This window comes from Pezoporus wallicus, unplaced genomic scaffold (assembly GCF_028554395.1).
Source record: "Pezoporus wallicus isolate ANWC-B61680 ecotype Strahan unplaced genomic scaffold, APGP_CSIRO_Pwel_v1 scaffold_7736, whole genome shotgun sequence".
NCBI lineage: Eukaryota > Metazoa > Chordata > Aves > Psittaciformes > Psittacidae > Pezoporus > Pezoporus wallicus.
In genome coordinates this window covers 1,134,951-1,157,473 of record NW_026636574.1, presented here as the reverse complement: position 1 = coordinate 1,157,473, position 22,523 = coordinate 1,134,951, and the positions used below count along the sequence as shown (strand labels likewise).

At 43.8% G+C, this 22,523-nt stretch overlaps 2 protein-coding genes across 6 annotated transcripts; one reads left to right on the top strand and one right to left on the bottom strand.

Moving 5' to 3' along the window:
* Window positions 1-526: 526 nt before the first annotated feature.
* On the bottom strand, window positions 527-11,609 carry DYRK3 (dual specificity tyrosine phosphorylation regulated kinase 3). 3 transcript variants are annotated; one of them, XM_057400694.1, is made up of 4 exons: window positions 11,501-11,609; window positions 10,728-10,843; window positions 5,590-7,120; window positions 527-3,952 (listed from the first exon to the last, which is right to left on the bottom strand). In XM_057400694.1, exons 1-4 carry the CDS (start codon window positions 11,538-11,540, stop codon window positions 3,840-3,842), a joined length of 1,800 nt encoding a protein of 599 aa, XP_057256677.1. In that variant the 5' UTR covers window positions 11,541-11,609; the 3' UTR covers window positions 527-3,839. The 3 variants fall into 3 exon arrangements, with proteins under 3 accessions (XP_057256677.1, XP_057256679.1, XP_057256678.1); XM_057400696.1 differs by lacking the exons at window positions 10,728-10,843; window positions 11,501-11,609 and adding an exon at window positions 7,967-8,395; XM_057400695.1 differs by lacking the exon at window positions 527-3,952 and having other exon boundaries at window positions 4,546-7,120.
* Window positions 11,610-11,713: 104 nt separating this feature from the next.
* EIF2D (eukaryotic translation initiation factor 2D) lies at window positions 11,714-21,165 on the top strand. Of its 3 annotated transcripts, XM_057400697.1 has the most exons (15): window positions 11,714-11,864; window positions 12,719-12,909; window positions 13,482-13,565; window positions 15,542-15,632; window positions 16,296-16,403; window positions 16,849-17,135; window positions 17,350-17,467; window positions 17,881-17,926; window positions 18,036-18,139; window positions 18,518-18,676; window positions 19,380-19,469; window positions 19,574-19,669; window positions 20,399-20,519; window positions 20,658-20,832; window positions 20,903-21,165. In XM_057400697.1, the coding sequence occupies exons 1-15, from the start codon at window positions 11,809-11,811 to the stop codon at window positions 20,971-20,973; spliced, it is 1,797 nt and encodes a 598-aa protein (XP_057256680.1). In that variant the 5' UTR covers window positions 11,714-11,808; the 3' UTR covers window positions 20,974-21,165. The 3 variants fall into 3 exon arrangements, with proteins under 3 accessions (XP_057256680.1, XP_057256681.1, XP_057256682.1); XM_057400698.1 differs by lacking the exons at window positions 17,881-17,926; window positions 18,036-18,139; XM_057400699.1 differs by lacking the exons at window positions 11,714-11,864; window positions 12,719-12,909; window positions 13,482-13,565 and adding an exon at window positions 13,616-14,942.
* Window positions 21,166-22,523: the final 1,358 nt, after the last annotated feature.

Genomic DNA, 22,523 nt, shown 5'->3' with positions numbered 1-22,523 from the left:
GACCCCTCCTGCGTGATGACTTTGCAGCTGGCTGCCCACCGCTCAAACCTCAGTTCATGTATGCATTGTTTGATCATATAGGTCCTAGCTAAAGGCCTGGTTATTCCAGCATGATTTCATCTTCAGACTATTCCAATATCCACTCATGTACTGTAGGCTACCCATTTATAGGTTTCTAATAAAAGCAAACCGTCCTTAAGAGGCTATTACTGGGTTTCTCCTTTCGGCCCAGGGATAAGCAGGATTCTGGGCTTTAAAAAGCTCTCCAGTGGGCTCAATGAGAAAGTGACAACTGAAGAATGTCATGGCCGAGCTGCGCCGCGTTCTAATTCCAGCCCCGCTGAGGAGATCAGAGCATTCCTCACGTGTGGCACAGACACACTGAAACCATCTCCTCACACAGAGCCGGAGAACGTTCCAGGCATCTCCAGCCAGGTGCCACATAAGGTAGTGTGGCACCCAACCCAATCCAAGGCAAATTACATCATTGGGAGAAACGAATACTTAAATAAACCATAATCAGGACTTTGCTAAAGAAAATTCTGTCTTTATTTTCCTTTTAAAAATGAACCGGAATACAACTTGAGGAAATATCTGTTCATTACATTGAGATACGATAGCTTGAGACCGACTTATTCCCAAAGTGTTCCTTCACAGAGTTATAGTCACATGCACCTTAAATGTTTCCTACAGTCCCCACCATATTACACCTCATCACAATACTTATAATAAACAGGCTAACCTGTAAAGTCTTCAGACGTCGACATTGGGTATGAACATCTGCAATGTGTAAGAACCCCTGAATAGTCATTTGATTGCACCGAGACAGATGTAGGCTGGTAAAATAATAAGGCACAGTTCTCCGGATGGGGAGCACGGGTTAGTCTTTAGCAACACTGACTTCCTGAGCCAGTCAGCCCGTCTGCAAGAACTGCATGTGGAGTCCCTCAGTGCAGGGACAGCGTTCACCTACCCAAGCCTGCTCTGATGGCCCCAGGGTTTTACCTGTTCCAGGGGGGTTAAAAAGCTCTATCAGTGGAGAATGCAGAAGGGCTCTTGTATGGGAGGAACAAAGTGTATGCACCTCCCCAAACCCTTATCAAGTTAACAATAAAAATAAAACATAAGAAATATCAAGTGGTATCTGTGAGACGCTCCAAGTATAAACCCATGATGTCCAATTTACGGAACTGCCAGGAACCCACAGCTCCGGGCACTCAACATAGAACCAAGTTAGAAAAGCCCTTTAAGGCCATCAAGTCCAACTGTTACCCCAGGACTGCCAAAGCTCCTGGCTTTCTCACTGAAGCAAAGGCTTTCTGCACAGTGTGGCTTGGATCTCAGCTGGGTGCTGCAGGGAAGGGCTGCAGAGGGATCCACAGGACTTTGGCTTCCACTTCCACAGCAGCCTGTGGGATTTGGAGCCAACATTGCAGCAGGGATGGCCGGGTGCAGAATCAGCCGTTTGCTTGTCGGGCTAGGATTAGTAAGACATTGCTGAGATCATCATGTGTATGTTCCACAGCCAAAACAGCTATTAGTATTAGACAAGGAAAAATAGAAAGAGCTGTAATCTGCAGTGAATACCCCTTTAAAAAGGACCCCACGTTTAGTCTGGAGGTAGTTTTAAAACAGATGGGTGTTGCAAAGAACCTCTGCTGAGAAAATGCTGCTTAAAAAGTTTTCAACTGCATCAAAGTCCCAACAGGGCACAAGGATTGGAAGGAATTTCACACTGAGCAACATACTGTTCCATGAAAGCCACAGAATCCCAGACCGATCTGGGTTGGAAAGGACCTTAAAGCTCACCCAGCCCCAACCCCTGCCACAGGCAGGGACCCCTTCCACTGGAGCAGCTTGCTCCAAGCCCGTGTCCAACCTGGCCTTGAGCGCTGCCAGGGATGGGGCAGCCACAGCTTCTCTGGGCACCCTGTGCCAGCGCCTCAGCACCCTCACAGCGAAGAACTTCTGTAAAGCTTTCCAGTAAGTCTGTTGTGAATGCTCAGGTCACTGCACAATGGGATAAAAAACTCTAGCAAAGAGCATCTGTTGTACACAGATCGCTGGGATCAGGTCGCAGTTGGAAAACAAGCTTCATGTTCAGCAGCTGGTGTTGGTAAGATCAAACCTGCAAAGAACTAAAGGCAGCCTGGGGGGGGGTGTGCCTGTAGCACCATGCTCTGCAGGGAAGACAATGGCTTCCCTGTCCCACCGAGCTCAGCGAAACCCAAGTGGCTCCCTGCGTGGACAGGCATTAACTACTTGGAGCCCAGTGTAAAAGCAAAGTGTATCTGTCAGATGGGATGTTCAAGGTGGCATTTGTTTAGATGAAAATACTGCTAAACCCAACAGCTGGAAATGCAGACAATAAACAGAGCATATCATTTACAACACAAAGACAGCAGCAGCATGGTAAACATTGGAAACGTAAAGAAGGTTTAAAACAGAAACGTGATGGCTGTTCTGCTGTAAACCCAAGTAAACGTGCATTTGTTTTGTGCTGACTTCCTAGAACACAGCTGAAGTTCCAGTGGAACCTCACCATGGCTGGCAGGTTAACAAACCCACAAAGCAGAGAGTGACCCCAAACCCAAAAGCTGCTCTGGTAATCTATTGAGACCGGTTTAGTTTTAGATCACTTTTGAAACCACACCATCCAACCACGCAGGCCATGGTCCAACCCTCCACACATGGATGTGGGCAACTGTGCTAATTCACAGGGAACACAAGTTAGGTGCTTGCAGGGATGATTCCTCAGCTCTGTCCCAGCTAGGAGATGTATCAGCTCACGTGGAGGGCTCTCCCAGCGCGGGGATACTGTGTCTACTCACTGAAAGCAACCATTTCATAAAGAAATGGCTTAGTTACCGGAAACAAGACCAAAATATTCCCTGGAATATTTATATAAAGGATGGAGAAATCCTTTTCAACACAGTAACACACTGCTGAGGCTGCTTCCTTTTCCTCCTCACCTACTATGGCTATGTAGACAAGAGCCCCAAATCAGTAAAACAGTTAACTATGCTCTTCATTTTCAAATGCAGTCGTTCCCAGGAAGAAAGATCTAGTCTTACAGAGACACAACTCATAGCAGGCACCCTGTGCAGTCAGGTCATGCTCAACACATTTTCTAGATAAAAAGGAATTAGTTCTTGCCAGCTAATTACTTCAGCTGCAGCTTTACAGCACCAACCTTGAGATTGCTGTGTGTACACCAGAGGCTCCCACATTAGAAGTTACCCTCTAGCAACTACTTCCCAGAAGCCACAAGAGAATGATTAGTTCTCCATTTGGCATTTTAGAGAGGAAAACAGTTTAGAACCAAGATACTGCTCTGTGTTCCTAAGAGAAGACCTGTTTGTACAGCTCCTAGCGCACCAACACTCCACTGCCTCCTGCCAGGCTCAGACACCACCATCACTTTATGCTCTCTATACAAAGTGCTTTCCTATGCATCTTTCCTAACAAGCTATTGCTCCTGAAAGGTTTCTTTCTCCTCACTCACCAGGTATATTCTGTTAAAAAATGCATAGATAAAGGGCAGAGGAGGAAGAAGAATGTTCCTGGCTTCTGAAAACATGCCACATCTATTAGCAATTCTGCTAAAATCAATGGTATCTGCTGCCACTTCCCCCCAAATCACTTCCCTAATTCGCCATTCAAATAAAACTTCACTAAACCCATCAAAATAAAAATATACCAGTCATGTATTATTGTGAAGTAAGCCATGAACATACCATAAACCCTAGTACTACTTGTAGCTGCACAGATACAGGTTAGACTGTTATTTTACTATTCTTAGTAAGCTTATTGACATCACACTCGTAAAACAAAAGAACTCAGAAAAGCCATGTACACGAGAATCTCCATGAAACAACAGCCTTGGAAAGTCTGGAGCTTTGGCTCTCTTTCTGATGTTTTATACAGGTCTCCACCCAGCATTTCACCAGTGCTGTAATTAGAGCAGATGAGAAAATGCAGCCCCATCTTCTCAGAGGAAGGGTCTTGCATGGAACACGCGTTCACCTTATCTTAAAATTCCCCCCTGATACTCCCTTTAACATTAAAAACCTGCTACACAGAAACTCATTCGATCTAAAACCTGTTCAGAAAAAGCTCGAAATTGTGTTTAAAATTCTGTGCAGGCACCTGGCAAGAGATCAGATGGTTTTGCAAATGGACTCGGGCCATGTGGCTGCAAGAAGTAACAACCCGAACAAGTTGTGCTGTTGTGATTACAGCTCACGCCACCTTTTCATGTTCTGGGAAGATAAAGGAAGAGGAAATACAAGCTCACGGATTTCAAGAATGAGAAAACACAGACATCTCTCTCTCAAGGACCTGAAGGAGTAAGATTAGAAGTAAAGCAACTCCTCCCATAGGGCGTTTTGATTTGGATTCACCAGTTCTCACACCTTCTCAATCTTTTCCTGGTATTCCACAGATTATGCTTAGATTTCAGAGCATGCTTCCAGTTATTAGGTGTGCCCCTCCACTCCCAGTTTCTATTTACAGTCCTGGGCCTTACGAACTTGTACTGTCTGATAGGGGTGGCATGTTTGCTTTTTATTAAAAGAGCTCCATGTACTGCAAAGGAATTCACTCTACAGGGGAAAAACTAGACATTAAGCTGACCAGAATCTCAAAGGTGTGAATAAACCAGCTCTTTAAGTTCATCAGTTTTGGTTTGTGAACAACACAGGCAAACAAACACACACACCTGGCAGAACTGATGCTGAAAATGAGTAAATCTGAGCTCCCAAGCAACATGGAATCGATTCATTAGCCCTGAACAAACCAGCACACACTTGGAATGGATCAGTCCTGATCTTGAATTCCCCTCCCAGCTTTCCATGGACTTCTAAAGGAAATAACAACTGCAGAGAAGCTGTTAGTTTGATTGAGATATATCCTCTGTTTCAGGGCATTTCTATGCTCCTTTGGAGAAAGACAGGTAATGTTCAGATGATAAACTTTCAACACCAAATTCCTTTGGTGTCTACATCCCATGGTACTTCTAAAAATCTCAGTTAGGGTAGATAAGGGGAAAGCAATGCAGAGAAATTAAATTCTTTAAACATAAGTTAGCAATTTGCAAGTTCCTAATGCATTACATTAACACATTTGTGCTTTTGACAACTGATGTAAAAACTCTCCCCAGAATAAAAAGAGTTCAGTTGGAGATGAACTGAAAGATGTATTTTAAATCCATTTTCCTTGCTGTCATAAGCAAAAGAATCTGTTAAACCGTCCTGATAAGAATCAGTTTGATTTCTAACCCAGCATTACTGGCATGTCTGCCAAACTGTCGTTTTCCTCAATAGCTGAGCTGACCTACCCAGTCAGGTAATATATGCACCACATTGTGAATGAAACAGTTGGATAAAAGTTAGCCCTTGAAATGTGTACATTTTGATGGAGCTTTTTGTAGTTGAGATTTAGCCTCTAATAAAAAGTAAACCCATTAAAAACCTCTGCATTTGACTTCCTTACACATTATTAACAATTAAAATACAAGGGATGTATTCTGGAAATGCATCATTCTCCATTAGCTGACCAGTTTGGGTAGCACAGTACATAGAGGTATACCTCCACTGGAGTCAGTGGTTAAGTTAGCCCTCAGCTTGTTGGCTACTCCAACTACAGGAGGCAACTTGGAACCTATTCCTGTGAAAGAACTTGTGTAGCTGGAAATCCTCTTAGTGGAGGGTTTGTCAGTGCTGGGTGGTTTGGGCGTTCGTTTACAAATCCAAGGGTGCCTTAAAGCTTGACCCGGTGTCATGCGTGTGGAAGGATCCCAGCTGAGACATTCCTTCAAGAACTCTATAAACAAGGGATCATCACAACCTTTCAGTGCTGTCACCCAGTCTTTGTTCCCTGGAGCACCTCGGACTTTACCCCGGCGTGATCGACTCCCATTAAGGGTCACTCTTCCGTCTGCATGTGTAGTCACAGTGCAGTAGCGAGGATGACCCTTAGAGTTGATGAAGTTCTTGGCTCGCTTGGATTGATCCAAAAGCTTCTGAGGTGGCATTCCAAGAAGTTCCATCATACAAGCCAGTTGGTCTCCCTCATCCTCTCCAGGAAAGAGAGGGTATCCAGTCAGCAGCTCCACCAGAATACAGCCAAAACTCCACATATCTATGGGCATCCCATAGCGACTTCCCAAAATTACCTCTGGTGCCCGATAAAATCGAGACTGAATGTATGTGTAGACTCTTTGGTGCTCGAAACAGCTGGACCCAAAATCTATAACCTTGATTCCACTCCTCCCTTGCTGTTTTAGGAGGATGTTTTCTGGCTTCAAGTCACAGTGTATGATTTTGTTTCTATAAAGGGCATCCAAACACTGCAGGATAGAGTGAGCAAACTTGCGTACCAGTTGAATACTGAAGCCCTGAAACTTATTTCTTTTAATCAGCTCATACAGGTTCATACTCAAGAGTTCAAATGTCATACAGATGTGGTTCCGAAAGGTGAAGCTTTCCAGCATGTGGATAACATTCATACTGCCCGTTTTATCCTGCTTCTTCAGATGCTCCAGAATCCGGATTTCTTCTGCCGCTTGGCGATGGAATCTCTTTTCATTGCGCACCATCTTTAAGGCTAAGTGTTGGTGGAGTTTGTGGTCGTAGACTTTAGCAACTTGTCCAAAACTGCCCTTGCCAATGATTTTGAGGACTTCATACCTGTAAGCAAGATGGTCGTGGGGCACGTGAATGTAGCTGCCTTGTTCATCATCGTAGCCTCCGTTGTTGGGACCACCGATTACCCCTTGCCTCTTTTTTGCAGCTGGACCCACAAAGTAGATCTCAGAAAAATTAAATATCTCCTGCTGTTCATAAGCAGATAACTGATGTTTGTACTGTTTGACAGCTTGCTCTGGAGCTTGGGAAATGGCTTTATGTGCTTTTGAGGAACTACCACCACCTTTAGAAGTGCTTATGCTCTCTATACTTTTATCTTTTGTCAGGGAAGGAAGAGATCTTTCTGAACTAGTAATTCCCGTAGTCTGAAGAGTGCTACTCCTTCTGTTCCCAGAGTCCTCAAATAACTGCTCCACTTTGACCTGACTTCCAGTCAGAGAGTGATCCTTCATCCCAAGTTTGTTGCTAGAAACCTACAGATGAGAGAAAAAATAAAAGCTTTATTTTACCATTTAAAGCACAGACTGAGAATAAAATCAACACCATGTAAAACATCAACAGATTTTGCATTTCCATTAGGAACAAATGTAAAACGCCTGACCTAAACTCACTTGAGTTACAAGCATAGTTATAGAAGGGTACACAGGGAATGCAGCTTACTAAAACAAGCACCAACATACTTTTAAGTCCATAAAGGGTAAACCCTGGACAGTCAGACACTCCACAAGGACACAGTACCTATCTCTCCTAGCATGCTCGCAGTCGGCAAACAGCCGGGGAGCAGCTATGTTTAGCTCTAACCGTGGGTGCAGCAAACACAACCAATGACAGATGCAAGCTGCACCTGTCTGAAACATGCAACGTAACATCAATGCACAGGAATATTGCAGAGACAAGTGTGCCAGAGGAGACAAAGAAATGAGAGAGCAGGTGACATGAGGCTGGTAGAATGGGCTGAGTGAGGAGCAAAAGGGTGACAAGAGAGAGATGAACCATATTTAAAAGTGAACGAGTGGGTTTTCTGTGAAGGGGAAATACCATCATATCCACAACTCCCTTCAAAATCATGAGAACTACACAAGTATCTTAAGACAGACTTTGAACAACTGAGAACTCTCACTCCAACTTGGTTGACAGTAGTCTGTAACCACTGCCTCTTACCACCATATATTAAGCTATTTACATCTGAAATGGACATATAAAAGGCAAGAAAAGCACTGTGAAATGATTCAAAAGTGTTATTTTTACAATCTAGTAAATGCTGAACTCCCCGGTTCAGCTCCTTACTAGAAGAGCAGCTATCCCCCTTTTCTACTCACTGATGCTCCATGCTGATCAGCAGCAGTGAGGTGTTGTCTTAGCCCATGCAACCCTGAAGAAGCCATGACTTAGAGTAGCAACATCTGTTTTCCATTTTGGCCTTTAATCTAAAAATAAAGACTTGAGGCACATGCCAAAGCGAAGCCCTGAAAACCAAAATAACTACAGAGGAATCGAGCAAAAAATATAAATAAACCTGCAGATCCACAGCAATAAAACCAAATTCCTTTTTAGTTACATACAATCCAACATCTCGGCACAGTCAGTAAATCAGGGAAGTGAATGTTCTTGCCAAAAACAACTACACACGTCTCTTAAAGAGTCTGTTTGTTGGTGCTGCCTTGAAATGTTAACTCTTGCTCGCAAGCCTTCAAAAAAAGGCATTTCCTGCAGAAGTCACTCCTTATCAATGGCAAGTAGGGGCTGTCGGATATATCCTACCAATTGCACTACTCTGGGTCCTATCAACCCCCAAAATACAGTGCACTGGGAGGGACACACCTTTCCACAAAGCCTGAAACACAAAAACAAAGCCCAACCCTGGTAGCTTCGAATAAACGCCTTTTTCTCGGAGCCTGGCTGAACCTGTGAGATAAGAATGACACGTGCAGAACTGCCTAAAAGACTACTTAGTGCAGCAGACTCCAACAGGGACTTCAGAGATAAACATAAGCACAGAATAAGGTTCACACTTGCTTGTTTTCATGGAGGGGACAGGAGAGAAGGGGAAAACCAAACCAAACCAAGCCTGTCCCATAGCAGAAGTCCAAAACACGGTGTTAACTGTCTGAATGTCACCGGTTGTAGCAACATGGAAGTGACCTTGCAATCAGTACTACACCAGCAACTGCTGTTGCTAATGCTGCTGTTTGTAGCAAACATTTGGTACCTTTGAATCCCTAAATAAGGAAGGGATTCATAATTCCACTTATCCTGCAACTATTTCTTAATGAAGAAACTACACCTTTGGATCTCAAACCCAACTCAACAGCCATTCAAGCAGCGAAAACTCCAATTTCATCCTCAGAGAACCAAAACCTTTTGCCATGTGACAATGAGACACAAATATAGATCAGTCTTAACTTGAACTCAGAAGAGCTACACTCAAAGTCAGATGACTTCTGGGGAACACGAGCTTTCTTTCAACAGCTTCTTTTTACAAATCACAGGCTGCACAGGTTTTGCTTTATTGATAAAGCGCTATTTGCAGCCAAGAAATTCAACTGACAAAGAAGATTTTCACATACTTATAGCAGCATTTTAACTGAGAAAGAAACCTTCAACCCAGTTCCCACACAACTGGTTTTGCACAAGTGCATCTGAATTAAACTGAATTAAAGCCGTGTACTCTCAAAGCAGAGATATTTGTGTTCTCTTACAGCTAAGATGAAAAGAATGTACAGCTGCAGACATCAGAACCCTTGAATTGTCATGGAACATTACATTGTAATAACAAAATCTTGCATGAAGGAAAACAAATATCACTTCTTTCCAGATATTTTCCCATTAAAACTGAGCATCATGATGTTCATTCCTGCACACTTCATCTCAGTTCTTGCTCACAAGATACCACTGCGGTTGTGTTTTTTTGATGTGTCATCATGGCCAAACTAAGCGCTGTATAATCCTTAATCTTGCCTTAAGAAGTAAACAGGCTTGATGGACAAAATACAAATGAAGAGTGGGAAACACAATGTTCACAGAGTTATAGCTATATTTATATTTAACTGGATAGTTCCATTCCATTTTCTCTTTGGTTATGAACAACTCAAGTTACACTATGACTTAAAGCCTGCAGTTTAAAAGCTTCCATGTCCCCGCAAAAAAACCCCAAACCACCCACTGCTCTTCAAACTCCACTACTCAACAAACCTCTGTTTCCTCTACTCTCTCTCAATATTGCCAAAAAGGGAAAACACAAACCCACGCTACTGAGTTTGCCCAGTGAATGGCATGGACCAAGCTAATTAATATCTGCTACAGTAAATTCCCACAAGGTGATGATCTTCAAATGCATCTTACTCCGTGAAGTGTCTATTTTCACTTCTTAGAAAGTGGGGTTTTTTTAAGCTCAAGCTCCTTCACTTCTGCCAGAATTCAACAAGAGCCAGATCACGTTTAGAAAGCATACAAAGGTCAGATCACTGTACAGCTAAACACGAGCATGACTGCTCAGCTGAAAGGGAAGATCTCGTAACTCCACATCTGCTGAGGAAACAGTATGCTTATGAAGAAGCACGTTAACACCTTCACTCCATAAAGAGCTATTTTGCTAGCAAGCAAAGCAGCAGATAAGGGCAAAGTTTTCAGAGAGGAAAGATACTTTTGTAAGACGTTTTGGCAGCCATGCAAACCCACACTGCTCCTCCTGCTGTTCCCAAGTACTTATCTCCCTGCATTTTCATGAGGGAAGCTAAAATGGAACCGTGTTAAGAGGTAAAACAAAGCATCTGTGGATTTACATACTTACCAACATACAAGGTGACATGGCACAATGCTCCAACCTTCTGGAAAGCAACTTTCTTGATTACAACAGGCTGAGGATAGTAAGATGATTTCTAAGGCTGCCTAACAAGCTCTGTGTTGAACACAGTATCATTTCTATGCTTAGTAAAAGCAATAAGCAATCATGTTAATAAGCTACTACAAAGCTGCACATCCCACTTAGATTTATTCTTTGTAGGGAGACATCTAACTCCTTGACAGTTCTCACTTCCACACAACACAACGTGAAGACCCAGACGGCTTTAAAATACTCACATTAGCTCTCGCCAGGGAAGGAAGTCCTGAGGGGCTGTGTTCTTCATTTGTAGCCTCTTGGTACCTAATTTGATCTATCCTCATGTAGGAGTCATACAATCCATCTCCAAACCTGGCTGCAAACGTCCCACACACGAGCCAGTTAGTCACAACAATTCACAGCTATACAGACAAAGCTGAAATGTGTCTCAGCACATTTCAGGCTGTAAAATCATCAGTTCTTGTTCATTTAATAAGCGACATTTAGGATTTAACTGTGTTTTAATACCACAACAGAATGCAAAGCTCCTGGAAAACCTTAATTTGCGACTCTTTAAAAATCAGCTTTTGCACTGCAAATACATCTTTAATAAACACCAACAGATGCACTCCCCATTTTCCCTTAAGTAGGATAATCCCGAACTGGCCTCACGGAGAGGGACAACCGAAAACGAGCCTAACTGGAATCGGACTATCCTCTAAAGTAGGTTACCCGTTGAAAGCGATACGTGGGAATTACAGTTAGATTTGCTGCCGGGGCGTGCGTGCGTGAAACAAAACGTTCACGTGCCCGTCTGCACCGTGACTGCGGACGAACACCGTTCAAGAACCGAGAAATGCAGCTCCTAACGCTGCCGGCTCCGCATCGCGCTTTGCCAACGGGAGAAGCCCCGGCGGGAGCGGCCTGACCCGGCCTTCCCGAGGCCTCGCTCCCCACCGGACCCCCGCACCGGGGAGGGCCCGGCGGCCGCCTCAGCCCTCTCGCAGCCCGCCCGGCCCCGCGGCCGCCTCACCTGCACCGAGGGGCGCCTCCGGCTTCCTGCCCAGCAGCATGGTGGCGGGAGGGGAGCGGCCCCCATCCCCCGCCGGGCCCGCGCTCCGCCGACCGGCGCTGTCCCGGCGCCCGCCCGCCCGCCACCGGCCCGGCCGTTGCCACCGCCCGCTCCTCGCCGCTCCCGCTGCTCCCCCGCCCCGGGAGACGCCCCACAGCAAAGCCCAAGCGCGGGGGAAGCGGTTTCCACCCGGACGCTTTAGTGCGGCGGGACCATGGCGGCTGCCGCGGCCTGAGCGGAGCGCGGTGCCGGCGGGGCGCGGGCCCGCCATGTTCTCCAGGGCGTTCCGGGTGAGATCCAACACCGCCATCAAGGGGTCCGATCGGTGAGTGCCGAGGGGGGGGGGGCCGGAGCCGCGCTCCGCTGCGGGGAGCGGCTCAGGCCCGCCTCCTGCGCTAGGCCCGTCCCGGTGCTCGGTGGGCCCGGCCTGCCGTGGCCGGCTCAGCGCCCACAGGGCGGCGGCGGCCGTCGGCTTGCGCTTGTGGCAAACACGGACCGGCGCTCTGAATCCGAAAGGTACCCCTCGAGAGAAGGTGCTAATGTAATTAAATGAGATTCAGGTTAATTATGTCGAGGCCTAACTGGTCCTTCCCCTCTGCATTCCGTGTAGTGATGGTGTCTGACTTGCCGGCCTCTTAAATTCACTTGATGTATCTGTGAGTGGCCACACAAACCCGCCTTGTGCTGCTCACCACGTCTTAAACATCAGTTAAAGTGGGGGCAGAGGGAGAGTTCAGCTGTTTCTCCGTGCTGTAGGTAACAGAGCCAGGCTGAGCAAGTCCAGCACTCCCAGATCTCTGCTCAGAGCAGTAATGGAATCACAGCAGGAAACAGGGGCAAAGACAGCAGCAGGAGATGTTGGCAGGTCATAGAATCATAGACTGGAATTGGGTTGGAAGGGACGTGAAAGCTCATCCAGTTCCAGTCCCCTGCCACAGGCATGGACACCTTCCACTGGAGCAGTTTCTCACTGTTTTAAAGTAGAATATGAACAGAGAGAACATATTTGGCCTTTTCTCAGTATTATTCCAGCTATCTCATTTGTAAACCCAAACACAAAGCTATCCTGTGTGAAAAGGTGGGAATCTCATGAACAACCAACAAAACAGTAATGACTGTTCCACGAGTTAGTTTGAGTCTAGACTGCTTTGTAACACGTTTGTGATTTTATCATTACAGGAGAAAACTACGAGCTGATGTTGCAGCAGCTTTTCCTAACCTTAGTGCTGAACAATTGGCTGAGTTTATTTCAAACAAGGAAGAGCTTAATGTCATCAAAATATACTGTCACAAAGGGGAGGCTGTCACTGTTTACATGAATAACAAGAACCCAATACTGTTTGAAATCGAGAAAGCTCTGTATCCAACAGGTATGGGGAATGGACTACAAAAATCCTCCCTCTTTACTTACTGGGCACCAGCCTTTCCCCAAAAGATTTCCTTGCATCTGCCTTAAGTACTTACCCTATAATATCGGTATACTTCATAATCTTCAGTGCATTTATTCGAGCAACATCTTTGCAAAATTAATGGCATCTCTGGGTTCTTTTTGCAAAGGGAAATTGATCTGATTTGAGGTTAGAAACCAGGACACAAGTAATAGTTTAGCCTCTTACCCCCCCTTTGCTCTCTTTTGTCCGCTGCAATTCTCCCCTCCTGGAGTAGCAGTTTAGTTCAAAGTGTCCTTGACTTAAGGAAAATGATGCAAACGTGTCTGTATCCTTTAGAATAATTCTCAGGAGCTTGAATGAACAAGCAGTTTAATTTTCTCCATCACTTCTGTTAATTGTAGGATTGCTCTGACTTCAGTTTTCTTGATTGCCCAAGTAACAGGGGGAGTGTTTAGTTGTGGTTAGTATTGTACTGCTTAAAGATGGGAAGAAGCAACAGCTAGAGAAGTTTTCAGTGACGTATCTTTGAATCTGGTTCTGTTTTGGGACAGTGTACACCCTGTGGGTCTACCCAGATCTTCTCCCTGCTTTCTCGACATGGCCCCCTGTGCTACAGAAACTAGCAGGAGGAGCAGGTAAGAGGACTAGAACTTTGCCACAGTGCATGGGTAAAAGGAGTTGCCTTCAGGGCTTTTTTGATGTTATCTTTCCCAGTGGCAAAAATGAACTTGAAACAAAAAAGGGTAAAGAATAAGCACTCAAAAGTAATTCATGGTGGTGACCTAAAAAGGGAAATTAAATGAGCTGTAAAAAAGCTTGTGGATGAAACAAAGTAGGTTAAGCTGTTTAAATGCACTGTTCCATGTGGGAGTGTCAGATCTGGAGATACCTCCTCAGGGTGATGAGCAGTGCTGAGCTGGGACACAGAACTGCCTTTGTCATTGGTCTTTTCTATTACTTCCCTTGAGCAGCTGAGTTACTTTGCTGCCACCCCGCTTCCTGTCAATTCAGAGGTGAACTAGCTTATCCTGTGGATAAAAAGCAAGTTTATATTGGAGCCTGAAGTTGTAATCACTGTCAAGTAAACTGTGCTTGTGCAGGTGAGGTTGAATTTGAATTCCTGGATTTCTGGCTCTGCCACCTAATTATGGATCAAGGCTAACAAGAAAGGAGTTTATTTTCTGGAACCTGCTTTGGATGCATTTCAGCCTTAGAAGAATCAGGTCTTTATAAACTTTAAATTGCTGAACTGCTCAACCAGAAAAAGATTAAATTGCAGCTGCTGCAGCCTTAGTCTGGAAACAGAAGTGTATGTTGGGAAGAAATGTCTTTTTCTCATTACATAGGATCTAAAGGAGAACTCGAGTCCCTCTGCTTTTGGGGAGATAAAGTGCGTGAATGTGTAGCTATGATAGACATCAGAGCAAGCCTTGCTGCTGACTTGTAGTGACCTAGTTTCTGGACAGGGGAGGGAAGTCTTACTAATGGGAGAAGAAGGTTGATGAAAGAGGGCTGCAGGTCATTCATCTCCCATGGCAACCAGGCCACCTCTGGGTATGATCCAAAGATAAGAAGCTGGCCAGTGACAATGGCCAACAAAGGGAGAGGTAGAGCCACATCTCAATAAAAAAAAAAAGAGGAGGAAAGACTATCCAGTGCTGCAGACATGGAGGGAGGGAGCAGATTTAGGGAGCATTCAGTTACAAAGAGAAGCAAGGTAGTGCAATTTGTGAATGTGTTCTGTGAATTTAAATACCTACTGTCTGTCCTGGTTAGTTCCATAATACACACATCTGACTTACCTTGTCACATTAAGGTCTTTGTGTGATTTCTGCCCTCAGAGATGTGGATACTTGCTTGCAAGTGCAGGATTCGTTCTAGATTTGCTGAAAGTAGTTGTGACAGTGAATGGGAGGAAAAATACTGTTGGCTTCTTCAGCATAGGCATAAAATCTATGATGCTGAGAAAGAGAAAAAGTGAGATGCCTTCAAAACCAAACCATGGAACACAGGTCAGTCTCTGAGACAGCAGGCTCTAGACAGCTGAAGCTGCTGTGAGGGAGAGCAGAAGCTCTTTGTATAGTTTTGTGATGATGTGATGCCACATGTGCAACAAGGAAAACTGTTTGCTTACATGCCAATCTATTCATCCCAGGTATGAAAGCAGGAAGCACAGTAGAAGGTGTAGCATTTCTGTCCAGATTAGCGAGGAGATGGTTAAGGCTTCTTCCTCCAGCTGAGGAGAGTTCACAGCTGAATGTAGCTATTGTGTGAGATCAGGAGGGCTCGGTCAGTACTGGCAAATTTTAGGCAATTCTCTCCTCAGGGAGAGAGCTGCTGGGATAACCTGCCCTTGGGACAGGGGTGAATAAATGGGTAGTTTGAGACACATCTCATACTTCCCAGTTCTGCAGATTTTTGGGATGTGCCCAACAGCCTTGTGAATGGGATCTCCACAGGGTGGTAGCAAGAAGTGCTGTCTTACTAGGAGACAGTAGTAGTTGTAGCTGGCATGTGCTCAGCTATTAAAAGGCTTGGATTTTTTGCTGAGTAACAGGAGGGATGGGGGTGGAGGACTTTCATTGAGAAATGGATGTGCTTTATTCTTCAGATCTGATGCTGCCAGGAGTGGTAGTGCCACCTTCTGGCTTTCCTCAGGTAGAGCGGGGTACGCTCTGTGCTGTCACTCTTTTGGGAAACAGGTACGGAGGATTCCTTCTTCATGTCTTTGCTTAGAAACTAAACATGAAATGAAGCTATTTCTTTTGCAGGGAGACTGGGGGAATTTGAGGCAATCAAAGCAGAATGGTTCTCATGCGCTTGGTGCTCTGTACACTGGAAAATAGAGCAGAAAATAAAATCCACTTAAGTTTCTGCGTTAGGATGCGTTTGAGCCCAGGTAGACAGCTTTAAAAATTGGTTCTTTTGGACCTTTGGGGGCACAAGTGGTAGATTTGGTTTGAAACAGTAACTTTTTAAAGAAAAGATTGTATTCTGCACAGTTGTCTTTCCATAACTGAGGAAATTCAGAATGAGGGAACTGTGCTAAAGCTGTTGGGATTTTCCTCCATGATAGTCTCTTTTGGCAGTGCGTATGCTTCTTGTATTTTGTTAAAGTAAAGAATGTGTCACTGCACAACTTTCAGTTCAGTATCACAGCTGCATGTATCCTTGGGATTCTTTGTAAGACTTCACATCCAAGAAAGATAACCACAAAATACCTAGATGCTTTAAAAATAGTGGCTTGTAAAGAACAAGGACAGTGTAAAAGAAATTCAGTATATCACAATGGCACAGGCTGTCTCTGTCCAAGTTGCACAGCGTATTTGTACTGCCTTGCTGTAATACTCCCTTCTTTTTCCCAGAGCTCCAGTAGCAGTTGGAGTTGCCACTATGTCCACTGCAGAGATGCTGGCTGCTGGAATGAAAGGGAAGGGCTTTGCTGTCTTGCACACTTACATGGATCACCTCTGGTGAGTATCATTTTCTGACAGAAGCAGGTGTCTGTCCTGACATCTATCCACTGTATATCAGTTCCTTCAACCTGAGTATAATTATTATAGAAATGAAGCTGGAACATCTCTGTTAGATACTCTGATATTAGAAAATCATCTTGTTCTAGAAAAAGTGAATTTTGAATCTTTTTTTCTTAAAAATGGTTATCTCTGCCAGTGTCAACTAAATAAATGATTCACTCTGCATTTGGATTCAACTACTCTGCTCAGTTTTAAATTAACATTCATGTGCAGAACATAGAAATTATGGAGGAAGAGGAGTTAAAAATATATAGTTTTGAGAATGCAGAAAAAGATCCATGCAGCTGCCAGTGTCTTTTTATCAGGCTGACATTTGTTCATTGTCCTACGGGCTTCAAAGCAGTACACAGGAAGCTATGTTATGTTTTCTCTTCTTTTATAGGGAATATGGTGACAAATCTAATCCTCCTACCTTAGCTCCCTTGGTAACAGATTCTGCTGAAAAGGAGAATGCTGAAGATGAAGAGATAGAGGGGAAAGAGCCTGTCATCAGCCTGTCCACTGATCCATTGCAGCAGATGAATGTTGGTGATTTGAGCCTCCAGGAGCGAGACAGTTGTGCAATACTGATGGGAAAGGAGGAGCTCGAGGAGAACAGGGCTGCAGAAACAGCTGAGGATGCCAGTACAGAGGGGCTGCAGGAACCTGAAGACAGTAGGACTCCACAAGGTATTTTTGCATAGACATGAAACCAAATTATGCCCCTTTAGTTTCCTGAAGCCCATACTCATAGTCTAGATTATTGTGCGTTGTAGACAGCTCACTGTGAGAATGAGGTAGAGACAATTCTGTGGGTCTTAAAGACAATCTGAAAGAGCCGAGTGCTGTGTTCTGAAAGACACAGTACTCACAGCTTGCTTGTCCTTTTTTTCCCTCCCTGCAGAGCAAATGGATGCATTATTTAATCAGTGCTTTTTCCATGCCTTAAAATGCAAAGTAAAGAAGTCAGATCTTCCTCTGCTCACCAGCACATTTCTACGCAGCCATATGTTCTCATGCTGGTATGTGGTAAGATTTACATGCTGGGTTCTTGTCTTTCAAACTGTGGAGATCAAGTGTGAATATTTAGGATGAAGTTTCTGACTCAAAAGTAAAACTCAGTCAATCTCTAAGGTTATCTCAGTTCTTACTCTGATGTGAAGATGGTCCAGACCAGGATATGCACTTGGTAGCTCACTGGAGTTGGCTGACATTTGTTTCTAGATTGCTTAGTCACTTAAATGGCTGTTCGCCTACCCACAGGAATGTCAGCGCTAGTTTCACTCATCATGTTCTATTTAGTAGCATGTTTGAAGTAATTCTTTCTCTGTGTGATTTGTATTTGTGCTGTTAAGAAACTTCTAGCATAAGTAGCAAGATTTAAGAAGTGAAGGGTGACTTGTAACTAAAGACCTTTTAAAAAATCTGTTTATAGCCCTGCTGGACAGCAATTGGACATAAAGAAATCAAGCTATAAGAAGGTGAGATTTTTCTGGCTGGTTAAAGCAAGTGACTTCAAGGCAGTCAGAAATACATGGAAAAGGGATTTAAAATGCTTGACTCCACATTTCTGATTGTTACTTCCTTCAGTTCTCTAAATTCCTGCAATATATGCAGCACCAGAAGATCTTACAAGTGAAGGAGCTGAACAAAGGTGTCGAGAGCATCGTGGAAGTGGACTGGAAACATCCAGAGTATGTAGAATATCGTAGTTTTTTAAAGAGTTGGTAGTCTCTGAATCAAAGTCAAATATGCTTAGACTAGCTGGGCAGATTTACGTTTCCCCCAGCGTCTAGGGTTTTACTCTGAGTGAAAAGTATTTAATATCACCCGAGTGAAGGCACTTACTTATGTGTACATTTGAAATATATACAAGGACAAATACAGTGATTGCAGCTTATGCTTCAAAAGGCTGTTCATCATGTCCTTTAACCCACAAACGCTGCCCCTCCTGCAGTGGAATGCATCTGGGGGCACTGGCATACTATACAATACATTGTTAGGTTTTAGCTTTCCAGTGAAATGGAAGTGTTAAGTTTCAATCCCCTTACACCAAATAATTCTTGTTTCAGTGTTAAAGCATTTGCAGTACCTGAAGGATTTTCTTCTGCCTCTGCTGCTCATGACAGCAAGAGTGAAGACAGAGAACAAGCATACCATGCTCCTGAAATCATTCCACTTTACGGGGTATCAACAAAAATGATCCCACTCTTTCAGGAATCTGGACACAAGTAAGCACTGGACAAGTCCAACAAAACCATTGTTACATGAAGAGAGATACTAACAAATCCATGCTGTTACCCTGTTGTTAGCCCTCAGGGGGAGGGCTGTCAGGAAAGGTGATGGGAATCAAGAATATATTCATTGTTTCACAAAGGGAAGACAGGCAAGAGGCTGTGACAGCTGCCTTCAGTGAGTACTCACATTACTTCTCCCACAGCTTAAGGGGGTGATAAGTGTCAAAATTGATATAATTTACTTGGATTGTATTAGTTTGCCATTGGATAAGGCATATTCTACCCTCCCACATTATGGTTTACTTAAAAGGGGATGCCCAGATAATTTAAAGAACTCACTTGCCTTCTTATTTCCTAACCTTGTCTGTTTGATGTAGTGTAGATAGCACTCAGCAGCAGCCTTTCTTCAGCTTGAGCACTGTAGTACAGGTTACCCACAGTCCCCTCAAGTTAGGGGTGCTGTTAGGCTCATCCTCCCAAAGTAGGCTCCCAGAAGCAAGGGGCTGAGAGTCTCTGTAATTACTGTGAACCTTTTATCAGGTGTATGGCAGCTGAGGTGTAACAAGAAATCACTCCCTAACTGATGTATTTCAGTACTGAGCTGTTGCTACCAAATGTAGTCAGGGTAGTTGCTGTATTCTTAGTGACAGAACCCAACACCTAACTACTTAAAGTAAAAAGTTTTCTTTCTCTTTAGAAAAGGCAGCAGCCTCTCAAGCAGTGAGGTGAGAAACATCATTATTAACTATGTGAAGGCTAATGAGTTGGTGGATGAAACAAACAAAAAGTAAGTAGACATGGCATTTGTCCTGCCCTGCTTCCACAGGAGGTGCTGAAGTGGGAGCTAAAACGTGAACTACTTTGCTTCTAATGCCTGTTGTTGTTTTGTAGCCTTGTAAAGGTGAATGCCATTCTGTGTGACTGCCTGTTAGATAAATCGGAACAAGATGAAATCTCACACCTTAAATGGGATGACCTCTTGAGCAGGTGACTGTTTTCCCAATGTGGTGTTTATGTATTATGCAGCTCTATTGCATGCACCTCAAAGCCATGTGTTACTGGAGCTACCTAACTTGGAGCTTCCTACTGGTAACACAAGAAAGAAGTACTCGGAGACCTCCGCTTGGAGGCTTTCTTAATCTTTACCATTTAACAAGCATCTAGCATTAACTGTTGTTAGTTTTCCATTTATCTGCTAACCACTAATCAGGGAAGACTTACTAATCAAACAGTGCCTGGTTCTGTGTATGATCGTGTACATATTTATAAAGCCATCCTTTGGAAGAGGTGGCTGAACATGCCCTTTGCAGGCAATGGTAGTCATCCTGCTCTTTATGTATCACAGCTTCTGTATTTGGGACCTAAACCCACCTTCTAGATCCAAGAGGCCCTAGTATCTGACACAAGACCATTGTTCCCACACATTGAGAAACTTTGCCTCAATAACCCCAATGTCTTACTTGCCTTGAGCTTCTTCATCACACAGTGCTTTGGAGGCACCTCCAGCCTTTCTTGATTTCTGAAGCCAAGTTTGCTTGGGGGACAGTAACACAGCTAATGCTGAATCTCAAACTGAAGTTGCTTCACTCATCTGTGAAAAATACAACTGAGCAATAGCTTAAAGATAAAGAAGATTTTCTGCTGCAGCAGAAAAGCATCGGTGGTACCAGCCTTGCTGTACTGTGTACACTAACTGGATGTATAAACTGTGTTCAGGTGCCTTGAACGACTGCAGCCCTTGTACCAGGTGACATTTTTTGGACAAGAACCTGTTGTGAGGAAAGGAAACATTGAGCCCATCGACGTAACCATAGCACAGAGGTCATCAAATAAGAAGGTAAAAAAGAGCTAAAATGAGGGGGTTAGAGCAAAGCCCAGATTGTGAGAGCATCTTTGGCAGCTCCTTTATCTTGGGGTGAATGAGCCATGACTTGCTGCATACAGTGATATTTGCAATCATTATTAAAACCTGTAGGTGACAATTATCAAGAACCTTGAGCTGTATGGAATAGACCCACAGTGTGTGGCCAACATTCTGCAGCAGAAAGTACAAGCCAGTGCCACCATCGCCCCAATACCAGGAACAAAAGACAGAGTTCAGGTCCAGATCCAAGGCAACCAAATCCATCATCTGGCCAAGATGCTGCTAGGTAAGTAGGTTCAGGAACTGGGCTGGGACTGAGCTCTGAGTATTTACCTGAACTCTTGGTTGTGTTGCAGAAGAATACCAGCTACCTCGGAAATACATTCGAGGCCTTGAGAAGGCTCCAAAGCTTGGCCGGAAAAAGTAAGAGGGAAAATCTACTGTAAGAATTACTCAGATCTCATTATTTATACAAGTGTTCTGCCAACAAATCCAGGCTAATGGAGGGTCCCTCATCATTCAGAAACGAGTGCTGGAGGTTTACAAGGTCTGAGATTCACCCCAATATTAATAACTGCTCCAACTGTTCATTTTTCATAAAATAAAAGACTGAATAAACTCCCTGGCATTATCCTTTCCCATCTATTTTCTGGAAGTTCCTAATGGTGCACTGGTTTTCTGGCTATTTAACATCTTTGGTTTGCATCTTTTAACAAAGGTGTGGTAGTAGAACCTCCACTGAAATGAAAGCAAAGTACATTCCAACACATTGTCCTGCAACAGGCCAGTGTGTTCTGCCATAGATGGTGTATGTCAGAAGTAAAACCCGTTTGGTTTTAGATTTTAGCCTTTTAAACATTGCTAGGTATTAATATCAAACACTTTAGCACTGAGAATGAGCTCCATTAGCTGGATTTTTATGGTTTGCATTAATTTTATATACATATAAGCATATTTTAATGTACAACATCAGCTGTGATTTATCACAGGTAGCAGATCTGTCAAATCTAGATAAAATAGAAGATGAATGGAACACGTGGGTCAGGGTGCACAGGGGTGGATGTTCTGTACCTCTTTAGCTGAAGCTTCAGCACTTCACAGTAGGATTAAGAAAGATTCCTCTATTTTCCCTTTAGACTTAACACATGAAAGTTCCATAGGAGGGCGCCAGAAAAGAGACTCCTTTCATTACTGACAGTTTTATTATTGTTGTCTTTTACACTGTCTGCATATGAACAAGGAGTTTCAGAACCTTCAAAAGAAGCTGGAAGTGAGACATTTTTTAATAAAAATGCCATAGAATTACTAGGGGAGTAGTAAAAATAAATTACAGCATTGCAAAATGCATCTCACTTTGCCATAGAAGCTTTGCTAGTCCATTCTATACACAGTATTTTACATGGTTTACAAGAGACATGAAAAATAAACTCACACCAACTAGGCAAGACAAGATGCTAAACCAAAGGCACTGCCAACAGGAGTTTGCGCTTCAGGGGCTGATACTTCCATCCTAAACACAGAGAGTTTGAGTTTCCAGATCTGCTGATTCTTCAGATGCCCCCATATCTTGAAAAACCAAAAGAAAGAGCCCTCCCTGCAGGAGGTTTTCAGCAGCATTCACAGTAATTGCATAAGAAGCCATGCCTTCTACAAAGACATGCTGGGTTCCAGGGAGGGAGAGGGGAACAGTCACCAAAACTCAACAACGAAAGAGGAAAGCTTTACAACTTTTAGCCAGAAAGGTTTAAGGGATTTAAAACCAAGCATCTGGATCTTACTTCTCAGAACCAAGGGCAGTTTTTACAGTGTTCTTGCTCTGGACTGAACAGATTTATACAGTGCTTTGAAACTCAAAGCACTCCATCAATGATATTTAAATTCCATCAATGATATTTAAATCACAAGTGCACAGTGAAGTAATAAGCATTCTTCTAAATGGACAAACAGCCCCAGAGCATGAAAAGTGCTGCTTCAGTT